General features: G+C 38.5%; 2 protein-coding genes across 3 annotated transcripts in view; one reads left to right on the top strand and one right to left on the bottom strand.

Annotated features, from left to right (window-relative positions):
- The window catches only part of LOC132956768 (proton myo-inositol cotransporter-like), a 96,231-nt gene extending 87,463 nt beyond the window's left edge, over window positions 1-8,768 (top strand). Inside the window, exons 5-10 of the mRNA XM_061030396.1 lie at window positions 559-722; window positions 862-982; window positions 3,500-3,625; window positions 3,827-3,945; window positions 4,648-4,800; window positions 6,457-8,768. Of these exons, the coding sequence (XP_060886379.1) occupies window positions 559-722; window positions 862-982; window positions 3,500-3,625; window positions 3,827-3,945; window positions 4,648-4,800; window positions 6,457-6,683 (910 nt within the window). The 3' untranslated portion in view covers window positions 6,684-8,768. The remainder of the gene's footprint in view (window positions 1-558; window positions 723-861; window positions 983-3,499; window positions 3,626-3,826; window positions 3,946-4,647; window positions 4,801-6,456) is intronic.
- A 721-nt stretch (window positions 8,769-9,489) lies between these two features.
- LOC132956617 (uncharacterized) lies at window positions 9,490-14,991 on the bottom strand. Of its 2 annotated transcripts, XM_061030168.1 has the most exons (12): window positions 14,663-14,991; window positions 14,156-14,288; window positions 13,856-13,913; window positions 12,909-13,237; window positions 12,040-12,167; window positions 11,797-11,963; window positions 11,653-11,725; window positions 11,529-11,562; window positions 11,264-11,291; window positions 11,071-11,165; window positions 9,981-10,656; window positions 9,490-9,856 (listed from the first exon to the last, which is right to left on the bottom strand). In XM_061030168.1, exons 4-12 carry the CDS (start codon window positions 13,002-13,004, stop codon window positions 9,666-9,668), a joined length of 1,488 nt encoding a protein of 495 aa, XP_060886151.1. In that variant the 5' UTR covers window positions 13,005-13,237; window positions 13,856-13,913; window positions 14,156-14,288; window positions 14,663-14,991; the 3' UTR covers window positions 9,490-9,665. The 2 variants fall into 2 exon arrangements, with proteins under 2 accessions (XP_060886151.1, XP_060886152.1); XM_061030169.1 differs by lacking the exons at window positions 13,856-13,913; window positions 14,156-14,288; window positions 14,663-14,991 and having other exon boundaries at window positions 12,909-13,577.
- Window positions 14,992-15,001: the final 10 nt, after the last annotated feature.

Here is a 15,001-nt window from a genome sequence, read left to right as displayed (position 1 = left end):
GGAGTTGGCTAGAACACAATACAGCTAAAACTTTTGTCAAATCTGCTGGTCGATGCCAAACCTATCCAGACAAGTAAGACGAGTATAGAAAAGATAAGGTAATTTTGCACGGGTATTGTAGGAATTACTTGTTACTCCATGACCCTATGATTGACAATACAAGCCGTGTGAAGCACCATTCCTACAGGGGGATCTGAGGGACTGCAGAGATAAGACCCTATGGCCGGGTGTTCAGGAGAATCCATTGAAAGAGGGGCATTTACGTCCAATAAGGAAAACCATAGAGGTCTAAACTTTGGCCTGGAGGGGCTATATAAAGGAGGTAATTTCCACAGTCTCTGGGCTTCCCTGACGGAACCCCCTGTTGTTGGTTATTATGAAACACAGCTCAAGAGTTACAGCTATGATCCAAACTATAAAACTAAGAACCAAAAAACACAATGCAATTCTTGGACTCTTTATTTTGGTATAAAGGGGGAGGGGGGGGGCTTTAAAATGTTTGGTGAAATGTAAAAAAAAATGAAGTAGTTCATTTTCTTCTGTCCTTATTTCCCATAGGTACTACAGCGCCACCATCCTGCAGATGTCAGGAGTGCGGGACGACAGGCTTGCGATCTGGCTGGCTGGACTCACCACCCTCACCAACTTCCTGTTCACCCTACTAGGAGTGTGGCTGGTGGACAGGGTGGGGCGCAGGAAGCTCACCCTGGGCAGTCTCATAGGTAATCGGCTAATTCGTTCTACATCAGGTTTTTAACCCTTACAAATCCTAATAACCATGTTTATTCGACATGGACACAATTACATTGGATGAACCAGATTCCTGATTCTCAACACATTTACAAATGTGTTTGCTAACAGGTACTTGTTTGAGCTTGAGTCTCTTGGCCATCGGTTTTCTGATGTCTGCCCAGTACAGTCCTCCTGTCACCTTTCATCCATCGGACCCATCTTTGGCCAACACTACCTGCTCCAAATACCAGTGAGTAAATGCATCCAGTAAGCGTTCATTAACCTGCGTAGCTGCTTTTAAATGACTCATTATAGCCTGCCTTTATTACCAAACACAAGCAAAACATATTGGGCAATTAGAGCTCATTATAAGCTACATATCACCTCATGTTTATTGTTTTGAGCCCTTTAACTCCCAATTCTAATTGCAATCCCTACAATACAAAAAAAAGACTTTGCAGAGTTTGGATAAAGAACAGTTACACCTTTCTAAAGTTTCTGAAAACAGAAATGTGTGTGTGTGTGTGTGTGTGTGTGTGTGTGTGTGCGGGGGGGGGGGGGGGGGGGGCTAAAGATTACTCTGTTGTAATCTTCACTGGTTATGACTGGTTAAAGCAATGGTTTGTCAGAGCTGCAGTACTCTAAAGATGCTGTGTACATAAAAATCTCCAGAGCTTAAAAGCTAAATCAGCTACAGTTCTCTTTACAGTCTCTGTTGGCAACAAAGGGCAAAGACACGCAGAGACCCTGAGTGTGTTTTCATGTAATTCAAAGATCAGATAACTCTGTGTTCCCAATTTATTCTCACTTACACAGACACAAGATGAAACTCATGTGTATCGACGCTCTTTCATCATAACAACAAACAGCACGTAATGGACTGGCTGCCCAGCACCCACTCACTATCACACATACCAGCACACACACAAACAGAGCAGTAATTTGAAGAGATGAGTGCTTTTACCTCACTGTACTGTGGTGGCTTCATATGAGCCCACACATCATCTCACTGACCAAGGCTGCATGGAAGCATCGCGGCCACCACAGGCCTCTCAAAGTTCATTGATTGGAGCACCATAGAAGAATTATGATGTCTCCAGTGGAGTTTACTATGTTACTTGTAGAAATGCTTCTCAATAAGATTTCCATTCATGCATTGAAACTATGAGAAGACAGAAGAAGACCAAAGCATGGTCCATATTTCTAGTCAGTGACTGTCAAAAAAGAAATTGCCAGCTGAAATAATAACTGCTGCCTGATTTTATGAGTTATGTTTCCCACTGACCTATATATAAACAATATTCACATAAAAACTGTCTAGAATATGCAGTTGTTGGATGCATGATACTGTGTGAAAAAGACAGTTAAAAGTCATTGCAAGTTTATGATCCATTAAAATGATGAAGACATGAAAGTGAAGGAGCAGCATCATATTGGAGCAGCATCATTTTGTGTTGCAGTGAAGAGAAATGTAGTGCTGACGTGAGTTAAATAAGATGGGCTTTCAATTTGTTCCACTTCATATAAAGATTAGGAAGGAGCAGCTACTGTCGTACCTTTCACTCTGTTATCATAGCAACAGAAGCAGCTACTAGATGCTGTTTTTGTTAATGCAGATCATTGTTTTTATTTTTATATTTCATTTTTTTTGTGATCAATTTTTTATTATTTATGTTTAAACATTGTCACTTACAATAAAGGAAAAACAAGATGTTGTGGTTTTAACAACAGCCCACAAATATACAGGAGAGGAGAATCATATACAGTATATCATATACATAACTCCTTATACAATACATTTCAAAAGAAGGGATGAAAACAGCAGACAAAAGGGGCAAACAAAGATTGAATCATCTCTCTCCCCTGGATTACCACAACACAGACAGTATACAAATAAGTAAAGAATAATGGCAAATGAGGGGGGCAAAGAAAATAATTCCCCCAATATATCCCACCCCAACCTCCCTCTCCACCCCTATAAAATATTTGTATATTTCATGTAACTGTTTTTTAATTGATCTTATACCTGGTGCTGGAAAAAAACACCAATTAATTGTTAATACTTTTTAAAGTAATGCATGTAAAGAAAGAATATACGCACATTTTAAATTGCATTTTTCAAATCTTATCTGAAGCTGTTAAGTGATACTTCTCACCATGCAGTATTTGCTCTCGCTCCCCTCTGATATTGGTAGAAGATTGTTTGTTTAGTTCCAGAGAATTTTGTCCTGCAAACAGGATGTCAGCAGACTGCATACAAAGACATAATTATTGCACATGATACAAGTACTATAACAACACCCGGTGACACTGAGTGTGCATCTTTAAAAATGATTATCAGTAAATCAGCATTTCACCATCATTCCTCTCACATGTCCTAGTACACTTGCTATAAATGAAGACAGCAGATACGACCAGATAAAGGTGGAATGAGGATTGTGTTTGATTTCACATTTTTGTGTCAAGAGTGTGGGGAACATCTCATTCATAAATTATTATTAATTTGAGACAATTCTTAAGAGTATTAATATGGGGGTTTGAAAATGTTATTTTCTGTCATACCATCTTTTGCAATGGTATTAAATATGTTTGCTTGCATCGACAACACCATGCTATATGTAATGTATGTCATTAGTCTAGAAAACAGCAGCAAAAAAAAAAAGAAAAATGCAGTAAATTGTGAATTTGAGAGATACCATGCATTGTGATTGATTGTGTTCACTTAAGTTAAAGCTAATGTTTGTATTGTTTGCTGATTTGCTTGCAGGCTGTGTGAGCCCTGCATGCTGGACCCGAGGTGTGGTTTCTGTTACCGTGAGAATGGCTCAGCACTCTTCACCTCCTCCTGTGTTCCAGTCAATAAGGCCACCACTGAGCACTCAGCATGGGGCAGGTGAGTCACAGGATGCTCTGTGAGTATGTGATAGTGTTAAGGATACAACCGAGGGGGGTTTAAATGCAGTGGGAACACTTCTTGATAGAATGGGATTATGTTGTAAATATGAATTGTGCTAGTTAGTTAAACCTCTTAATGGGAACACCTTTCTATTAAATGTGACCAACAAAAAGCAATGAGTGTGCCTTCCTCTGTTAGATGCTCCAACTCCAGTTTGATGAAAGATCAGACGTACTGGGCCTACAACTACTGTCCCACCTCCTTCTCATGGATGGTTTTACTGGGTCTTGTGCTCTACCTGGCCGCTTTTGCTCCAGGTGGGTGTTTAAACCTTAGACATTCACTCTTCTGCATAAGGTTTGTGTTTTGTTTAAAACAACCTTTTTAATTAAACCTTTATGAGTACTCTTCCCATAATGTTTGGTTATTTAAAATCAGCTTTTTTTTCCTATTTATATGTTAAAATTAACATTAATGTATGTGTTGTCTCACAACTACGTACAATTGTCATGTCATAGAATTGTAGATTTAAAAAAATCCCTTTTTTGTTAGCATCACAAGGTATCTGGTCCATATTGGCTTAGCTGTTAAGATGAAAACTTAAATACCTCCATGTTGTTCCCTCAAATGCAAAAAAAAAAAAGTTGAACAGTTGTATATAATACTCTGAACAATCTTCATCTTCTGCAGAACAATGAGTCATATCAAGAAAGCTCCTACTGAAAGGACCATGTGATGAGATTACTGCTGATGTTAATATGTAGCTTAAAGCACCACTGTGCCAATGCCCAGCCACATGGAGCACCTTGCATTACACACGACGCTGAGCCTGCTTTGATGTTATTTAAATATTGAAACAATGCACCAAGATCTGAATGTTCAATCAATAGGACACAAAAGTCATTATTTTGGCCAGGTGTGGACACATCCACTGTGATCCCAATAAACTATATTGCTGCCCCTCTTGTTGGTCCTTTGTCTTTGTCTCCTCATGATGTAATCGTTGATCTTTCTCTCAGGGATGGGTCCAATGCCATGGACCATCAACTCAGAGATCTACCCTCTGTGGGCAAGGAGCACAGGGAACGCTTGTGCAGCCGGAGTCAACTGGACCTTCAACATCCTCGTGTCTGTCACCTTTCTCCACTTGGCGCAGTACTTCACTTACTATGGTGAGGTTCTAATCTGTGATTCTTTTTAACATAAAAATTTTTTTATCTTTGGAGCCTTTTTCGTTATATTTGTGGGGAAAAAATAGGATAAAGACAAAGCAGGGAAACTCTAACAATTTTTATACACCCAAGCTGAAGCATGTCATTTTAATCAGGCTGAACATTCCTGTCAGACAATTACTACCAATAATGAATGCTGTCAATCATCATCCAATTCTGTCATTCCTGATGAAACCCCCCCATCAGTTCTTTCATAACACAAGAAAAGGTGGCAGCTGACTGATACCCTGAGGTGTTGCCAACCTTTTATTCCTAACCCTCATCCATACATCCTCAAGTCAATGTGCTTCAACAGCAGGTTTCTCCTCAGACAGGAAGGAACTGACCTTTTGTAGAGCTGCCAAATCGATCCATCAGGGGTGATTGTGGAGTCATCCTGAGATCTGGCAGGTTAATTACCTGTTTTAGTCCATCTTCCCTTCATCTAGTGTGTAAAACATATTCACTAACAATGAAAAACATAATGATGTCAAAGAAAAGGTAATGGTAGTTGGCGTAATGCATACTTGGCTGTAGCTTTAAAAATAACATTCTGCTTTGACAAGTAGCAAACAGAGTTAACAGGAGGTCAGGGAATAATATTAGACCTCTGTCGAGCATGTTTCTGTATGAATTCTTCTCAGTTGCTTTTTCTCTGAGTGTATCCATCTACAATTCTACAATTCACTTAGCAGACTCTTTTATCCAAAGAGACGTACATCAGAGAGTAAGAACAACACAAGCGAGGATCTAGAAAAAAGGGAACAATGTCAGTAAGAGCAAACGATCAGCTTTGAGTCTGATTGGACACACAGGTGCTGACAGGAAGTGACCAGAGGCAAAGCACAACATTGAGGGCAGTTCTTGAGAGCTCTAATCAGTATAGAAACCATCTTATAAGTCATCATTATCAAACAAAAACCATCGTCATTACCATCATTATCATCAATAATATGGAGACCATCATCATTAAGTTAGTAGGTATTCATGAAAGAGCTGGGTCTTTAGCTTTTTCTTAAAGGTGCAGAGGGACTCTGCAGATCATATGGAGTTTGGTAGTTCATTCCACCACAGGGGGGCGACAGAGGAGAAGAGTCTAGTCAGAGACTTAGGACCCTGTTGTGAAGGTTGGATCAGACGCCTTTCATTGGCAGAGCGTAGTGGGGGGGGAGGGAGTGTAGACCTGGATGAGAGAGTTAAAGTAAGGAGGAGACGTTTCTGTGTCTGTTTTGTTAGCGAGCAGCAGAGTTTTAAATTAGATGCGAGCAGTAACTGGGAGCCATCTCCTGTTAACCTTGCTGTGATGCCATGTTGACAGGGAGCATACTACTATTTAACATATGATGACAAGCAGCTTGGAAGTATTTCTTCAATTTGGTAAAACAATTCCATTTGCCAGTGCACAATTGTCCATAGAAGTTCATTGGGCAGTCAACATCCAATATAAGCTGCCCTCAGGATCCGCTGTGACCACCAGTGTTTGGTTTCCTCTGGAGAAGTGACTACAGATCTTGTAGATAACAAGTGACACTGCTCTTGAAAACTGCAGCTCTTTGTTTCTTTTGCTTGTGGGTGGCTGTCCTTAGTAACAGTGTGCTCTTTTTTTCATCTCCCCAGGAGCTTTCTTCCTCTATTCCAGCTTGGCTTTGCTGGGTTTCTTCTTCATATTCGGGTGCCTGCCAGAGACAAAAGGCCGCCGTCTGGAGGAGATTGAGGCACTGTTTGAAAACCAGCTTTGTTCCTGCGGGGCCTCAGATTCAGACGAAGGACGGCAGGTTGAATACATTAGAGTCAAAGGTTCAAACTACCATCTATCGGACAACGACGCCTCTGATGTAGACTAGTGTGCTTCGTATCAGTAGACTTAATTTTAGGTGTTTCACTCACTTTGGTGATTACTGAAACATGCTAATGTGTTGTCTGATTGATTTTTCCTCTTCTGTATGTAAGCATAAGAGAGACCACTGGTCACTCTCATTAAGCGGTAAAGAATCAGTGTTTAAGACCTTTTGCTTGTATCAGGAATGTGAGTGAGTTCACTTTCAAATCAGGAATCTAAATCCAATGACAATGCTTTTATCAGCTAGTAGAATGAGTATGAATATTTGATTTGTCTATTCTTTAAATTGAGGATAAACTGACTCCATCATTGGTCAACCATGTACACCAAATACCTACATTCAACACATAACTGTCTTAGTGGACACTCGAACAGGAAACATGACTGTTGAACACAAATATACACCACACTTCCCTCTCTCTTGAACACAGATGATAATATGCTCTACCAGGATTTTTAAATGATTCTGTACATAAATTACAACAACTGAAAGATGACACAGCCATCCTAGCATTATGTCAGAATATGTTTCCATTTAGAGCTCCATCCAAATACGTTGTTACATGTGCTCTTTAAAACCAGGTCTGAGCATCCACAGAAGTTGTGACTATGGTTAATCTGAGCTACCATTATGCCTTTCTATAAGAAATACATCTCATTTAAATGTTCATAATGCTAGTAGTACAGCACACTAATGTTAGCTCTTCATCTGATGAAAGTCGTAGTTTGTGCTCACTGATCTTTCTTCATGGAACGCAAACACCAGAGATGTACAGTATATCGATCAAGTTTAGAAAACTAGAAATGTTAGTTGGTGCCTAAGCAAAACCACTCACCAATCTAGTAGCACTGAAAGAAACAGGGTTGGTTGCTTTGGTTTATTTATTATTCATCTATTTAAAACATTGTTATTTATATGATAACTTTTGCAACAAATAACTCAAAACCATAGCTTTCTCAGGGTTAGATCTTTAACCCCTTTGTCAGTTTTTAACTTCATGCCATGGAGTGTTCTTGTGTCACTCGGTTGCCAAAACCTGCAACATGAACCCATGTCAGACTCCTCTATATGTCATGAACCACTCATGGTTGGTGGTTGTTATTGCAGGATATACTGTAGGATGTAATGACTAACTGACTAATGCATTTTTTTCCTGATTGAGACTTGTATTTTAAGTATTTCATTACACCTTGAAGATTATAATATTAGTGCCTGTGTATTGTGAAGGTGCCTAATGGCTGTTTTTGAGTCCAAATCCCTGAACTTGATGTATTATGTCATGGTATGTCATGTATGTTAAGAGAAGTGGGTCTACATAGCTTTTTATTTATTTGACATGTACATAAATGCAACTTCAAAAGTGATGAAATATTATTTTTTTACTATGATTTCATGTTTTTAGATTTTTGTCTTCCTCCATAGCCTTATGTACAAAAAGCAAAGCATATCTATGTGGTTTTTTGTGTCAACATTCAAGGAGTAAGCTTTAGGGTAATTTGCAATGTTGTTTTGTAAATTTGTATAACTTTGTGAGGTAACATCTTTTGGTCAGATATTCAGATGTTTTTGTGTAGCAAAAACTCTTGAAAGTAGACTACGTAGTACCTTTGTGTAATAATACAGATTAGGTATATAAGGCGGAGCTGTAACTGTGTCCAATGAACAGGTTTCTCTCTAAGAGATCATGTAAACTGCAGTGGTTCTCAACTGGTGGGTCGGGACCCAAAAGTGGGTAGCAGAACCGTTTTCAGTGGGTCGCAAATGTGTGCCTGGAAAAAAAACTTTATCAAAGTCTATAAATCGATTTTAAACATGTTTGTTTCGTTCCATTTCATCGCTCTGCGTCACATGTTTTGTACCGCCTAAGGACAAAACTGCACAATTTTTAAGTACTCTGATTGGTTGAAAAATATCCTAAATTTGGGGACGCATTTGTCATGAAGCAGTTAGTGGTGGGTCCTGAGGATACATCAGTCGAGAACCACTGATGTAAAGGACGATTCTTAAATTAGGCAAACTGGTCTCAATCCATTATTAACTGGTGAGATATAATATCATTGTTAAATAAACTTCTCAAATAAGAAGCTGTTTATTCAATGTAGTAACCCCTCAAAGTAGAATGAAGCACTAGCATCAGTTATTGTGATATTTTTAGCTTTGATACCATCAGAAGAAAATGATTGACATAGAGATTCACATCATTTCTTCATGGTATTTAGTTTTAAAGATTTAACGGTCTTGAAATGTCCTAAAATGGGCCTGTTTACATTTCATCCAATTGGAGACTAGTTTAATTCTTGATAAAACTAGCTGAAGACAATTCAAAGTTTGAAGGTATTGTTTCCACTGTCAGAATGATCCATCCAGGGTGAGCTTTGTAAACACCACACAAATTACTTTTATACTTCAAGTATGATTACAGTTACCACGTGCAGACAAATCTCCATAACACTATAGTGCAATGACAGTTGTGTTGGCCAAATATTTAGGATAGCTGTTTCAGGCTGCTTCTTGTTAAGATATTATGTGCTGTTCAGCCGTTAACAACAAGTTGTGTAACTCCTCCTCTCTACGGCAGAGGGAGTATTAAATGTGTATTTATGGTGAAAGGTTGCACTTTTTTTCAATGTGAATCAACTATGTGTGTTTCTACTGTTTACCAGGAATTACAAAAGAAAAAGTGATGTATAGTATATTTGATTAATGTTCCAGCTGTAAATGTTTTGCTAGACTTTATATTCTAAAGAAAATAAATCTTCATGACACTTGAATATGTATATTGGGAAAGAAATAAACTTATGAATCATAGTAACGCTTTGGGGCTTTATTTCAGTCTCTATTCAAAACATTAGCACACTATAGTTTATGAGGTAAACATGCATAAAATGAACTTAAATAGTATGTTAAATAGAGAACTATACAGAAACAGCTTGTTTCCTTCTGCCTTCATCCATCTGCCTTGCTTTAATTCCTTCCTTCTGACTGTCACTCATCTTTCCTCTGGTTGAGCAAGAGCAAAATGTCGACTATTTCCTGAAGTGTTTGGGTCTCTTCTGTGAGTCTGTTTACCTTTGTGGCACATGTGACCTCCTCCCTCACTTCATTTGACAGATCTTTCATCAGCCGGCCATTTTCTTCTTGCACTCTCTCATCTTTGCCCTCTCTATTCTCCTCACCTAAGTCGGTAACAATAGGAGAGAACATGAGAATTCAACTAAATATCCAGGATGTGTTGTCTTTGTCAAAGGATTCTGCATCATTTGAATTACACTAAATATTTCTTATTTCTTTATGTCATACCTTTGCCATAAGTCATGCTCAGCACATCTAGAAAGGGGTTTATGGGTCTCTGTGGGATCCCTTTTCCATCACTGTTGATAGCAGGGAATTTGTTTATAATCTTGTTTTCTGATAGGGAACTGGCTCTGGATTTCTTGTTGTTCCAGGGCATGTGCTTCCCTCCATTCCTTCCATTGCCTGTTGACACTGCCTGTGTATTTGGCCCTGATGTAGTATGAGTCTGCCTCCTTGTGGCTGAATGCATTACTGGCAGATCAAAAGGTGGCAGGCACAAGTTGAATGCAGTGGCTTTGGTTGCACTGTGTAAAACCAAGCTGCACTGAGTGGAGGAATCACATGTTTCAGCCGTGGGTTTGTCATCAGTTTGAGTTCCCACATCTTGAGTTTCATTGGATGTTTTCTTGCACAGCTCCGATTCAAACTGAGCTGTGCCACTTCCTGTATGTTGTCTGTTACTTCCCACACCTTTATCTGAGCCAGCCATGTACTCTATAACTTCCTGATTATCTATGAGGTTGATTTGGGGTTTAAGGGGTGGGGTGGGAAGCCTTGATTGGATGTGCCTTTGTTGTTCATTGTCCTGTAAGCCAAGGTTTGAATTATGGCTAACTTCACAGCAGACTTGGTCCATATATGAAGAGACAGCAGAGGGACAAGAATGATAGCATTGTTGATCCTAAAATACAGTAAGAAAACAACAAATTAACATTTTAATATTGGATATTGCTTAAGGAAAATGTGGTTACTAATATTTGGCGAAGTATTCATTGTCAACATTGTCATTGTCAAGTTTTTTTTTTGCAAAGTCGACAATCTGTCAAGGGTGATCCAATGTGTCACGAGAAAAGTATTTTCTCAATGGTACTGTGAAATGAACATTTCCCATCTTCCAGTGCATATTTTTTAGTAATAACTCCTTCTGACAACTGTTGATTGGGAGATCATTTGTTTAGAAGCATAATGTGTACATGTATGTGTTCAGGGTGTTGTAATAATTAAAAGCAACACACTATGTGTAACAAAATTAAAACTAAACTTTTACTTTTCACGTTTGCAAGTACAGTACAACAGCAAAATATCTCAAACTTACATCATCTGAGTCGGAACTGAGGTAACCTTTTGCACAAGGGTAACTTGGTGACATGTCACAGCCACTCATTGGACCATAGTTGTGTTGAAGACAAGCTGTTGTGTTGCAACGAAAAACATGTTATTGTATTTTTGCAGCATGTACACAATAAATGAATAGCTTAATCAGTGATGCTTCAGAGTCAGACACTTACAACAGTTCATGTCTGTGCAGTTGGAGAGCTGTAAATACAACAAAATGACCTGTAAATTAACCTTACATCACAAGCACATTATGCCCTTTAATAAACCTCATGATGATTAGTGCGACAGCTAAAATGTTATTAATCATTTACTTAGAGGTGTATATTCTTCATTTCTAATTCAATGTTTATTCAATGACAAAAACAAACTCTACGGATCTGTGGTCAGTGAAGGATAACACACACACACTCTCATGTACTGTTTGTAATAACTTACCTCTACTTCCATGCCTGGTGAGTCAGGGACAGTTCTAACAGTGAAGTTAAAAAACAACATATTACAGCATATTACATATAAAATATAAAAATATATTCAAGCATTTCCATGTATAAACACCTACTGTGGTGTTGAAGATGTGGCAGGTGTTTCATCTTTGAGATAGATCTTTGACTTTCCTCTCCCAACATGAGAAACTGAAATCAACCTTACTGTTAATCATAAAAAAGGTCACTATGGTTATTTAAAAGTTGCAAGCAGTATTCACCATCTACTCCACATTCTTCAGTGCTGAAGCCCCTAAAGACATCTTCCTGAAACTGCTGTTCCCTCTCTGCCTGGTGAAGAGTGAAATCCAACACCGGCTCCGTGTCCTCTGGTTGGTGGAGAGAGAAGGTGACCTGGTGTTCTGCATGGTCTCTGGCCTCTGTGATACTGTGATGACATGCATATGCTTAGAGTTTTTAATTCAACCACAGAAAAAAAATACCTCCATTTCTGGTTTCCTCACTAGTTCTCTGGGCTTCCAAACAGGGTTTGGGCTGCTGTGGGTGTCTCCAGTTGGTAGAGGGGTGGGTTTGATCTATTTGACCAGGGGTTACTGTCCATCATGCCTCTAGCCTGAGAGAAAGGCTGAAACTTGCAAAATAAGTTCAGATGTAATATCATGCTAATTATCATTTTTTAAAAGACAATGTCAAGTGTTTAGGCTAGAAGCTTCCTAAAAGCTCACAGATAGTTCCCAACAACAGGATACATTGGTCAAACAGATTTATTTTAGTTTGTGTGATATTAGTCAGTGGATACTATACTCATTCAGCACCCCAGGGTTCCAACTCTTTTCCAGAGATCATTTTCCAGGACTTTTCCAGGACATTTTCAGCGATGATTGAGGTATGACAGTCCGTGATCGTGCCACACCATATTAAGTGTCTTTAACAAGGCTAATCACACCCACTGTGAGCTACCGCTTCAACGGTTAAACATTTAATATCATGTTATGGTCCATTTTTTACCCTAAACAATGCAGTATTGCATTTGAAGAGACAATGCTAGCAAACAAGAAACTTTCAATGGAATTTTAAGCAGATTTTACTGTAGAGTTTTTGAAATAATTAAAGTTGAAGTCTGTTCAAATTGCATAGAGACACTGATATTTTAGAAATTTTGATTACTTTTTAAAAAATAGATCTGTGATAGGTGACAAGAAACTTTCAATGGATTCTTGTTCCTCATGTCACTGGCTGTACCCGTTGAGCTGTCAGAAAAAAAGCCTGTGAAGTTGCATGTGAAGTCCAGTTATAGTTTACATATAATATTTATTATGATTGTATAAAGGTAAAACCATTTTTTAACAAATGTTAATTTTCTTTACCTTACCTCAGTCTGCTCCAGTGTTGAGGTGTCCCAGGCTGGAGAAGAATAGTGCAGAGGTAACTGTGTCTGTGTCTTTTTTCCCTGTTGCATGGAGAACATTCCTGGGGAAACAATGGTGGATCGGCCTAAATGTTCTGATTGTTCAACAAAAAAATGTGAAGTTACGGTTGTAAAAATAATTCAGGAGTGTGATGTATATAGAACTTTGCAACACAATATTGACCTGAGGAAGCTGATGAGATGGAGGAGAATGGGCTGCGGGGGTCAGTTGTGGGGGGCAGGTAGTCAGCTGCACTGTTGTCTGAGAAAGCTGACTCCAGCACTGGTGACAGCTAGAGGGGTAAAAAGAAAGTGAGCAAAAGGGTCCTAACCATAAACTGCTCAAAAGAGTTGATGTAGCCTCTAGTTTCAGCCGATTCAGAAGTGACTTAAGTGGTTTCAAAAAGAGTCCAATTGTATGGAACCAAATGAGAAAATGACCCAACTCCTCACTTGATTTTTTATCACAGTTAACATTTTCTTGGTCTTTAACATGGTCTCTTGCTAGTTACAAGCCTTATTCAATACAGCAGAGTGTTCATTTTGTAAATTACAGTCCCATTTAGATGAAAACAGACAATAAAGAAGCATAAACTGAGGGGCAAAGCTACCTGCAATAGACAAGGCGATAGGCAAGGTGCAAGCAAGCACAGGTGCAAGCAAGCACAGTAACTTATCAATCAGGCTGGGGGTGGAGCAGTCCTGCCTTGGCCCCACAAAGTTATAGATTGTGGTGGCCATAAATGGGATTGCGGACTAAGATTCAACGAAATAGTCCAAAAATGACCAGGTGTGGTCACTATGGAAACGTCCACTTCTTATATAAAGCCTAATCGTTCACCAAATGTTCCATAGACAAGAAATGTTTTGAAGACAAAAAGGTGAATATAAGTAGCTTTAAGGTGACTTACCTGTCGACTTTTGAATCCTTGTGGGATAATATTCTTTCCTTTTCTTGTTCCTTGAATGCTAGACATTGGCAAATAATAAATTGAATAAATGTTGCAAGTTTGTACTTGATAAAAAAGGTATTCAGTGGTAATCAAGGAGTTTATGGGTAATGTTTGGGTTGCGTGATTATGATTTTTAAAGCCAAAAAGTGAATGAATCTCGAAGACATAGGCTTCTACCACTCTCAACTGCTTCAGTGTATAGTCAATATTCTGGTTATGACTGAAGTTCCTTAATTAGAAACCACAAGCCAACTGTACCTAAACTGAGACTGGCTCTCAACAAGATCCAGCTGTGATGGCGAGCAGGGACTCATTGGAAGTACCAGAGTTTCATTCCTCTTATGCTTAGATCCTCCTTTATGGCTGCCAAGAACTGCCACTTCAGGAGGATCTGAAACACATTAACAATATATTTTGTCATACTGAGGTCTTTATGAACACGAGCAATTCTGAACAACAAAAACAATTTTCATATATATTAGAAATTAAAAATTCCTTGATGCTTTTAATAACAAAGTTTGTTATAATAACATTGTTTTTATTCAGGTAAATCTCACAAAAAATACCCTAATTATATGACATTAGTTCAATATTCTTACTTGCTTTCTAATATTTCACTTAATTTAAGGTTAGTATTAGGGATTATGACATGATTGTTGTCCTGACCTGATGATGTTTTTCCTTTCTTCAATCAATATTTTTTTATAACCTTGATGACAGTTGTATCTTATTACCTTTTTACAATGCTCAAACTTGACTAATCACCTTTATTTTCTTTCTTAGCAGCAATCTGGTTGACGATAAACAGAGTCACAAGGTCCATACTACCAGAGGTGGTACCTCTAGGTGATGATGGCAGAGCAATACCCAAGTTTTTCAGTTTCTGTTGCATTTTTCTCCTTTCAAAGAATTCCTGGAAGAAGAGTAACACCAGCACATTCAGCTTCTACAAACGCAAAGAAGATAGTCATTAATGTAAAGTACCATGGAATATAATAGGCTGTCTTACCTTCTGCTTTTTTGCATCATTTTTCATCACTAACCGATTTCTGCAATGAATCAGTATGTTAACATCTAGTTTAGCTAACATTATCTTATAAACTA

Source organism: Labrus mixtus, chromosome 22, assembly GCF_963584025.1.
Source record: "Labrus mixtus chromosome 22, fLabMix1.1, whole genome shotgun sequence".
In the NCBI taxonomy this organism is placed as follows: Eukaryota; Metazoa; Chordata; class Actinopteri; order Labriformes; family Labridae; genus Labrus; species Labrus mixtus.
Note: the sequence above shows the minus strand (reverse complement) of the source record. Positions and strands in the feature narration are given on the sequence as shown.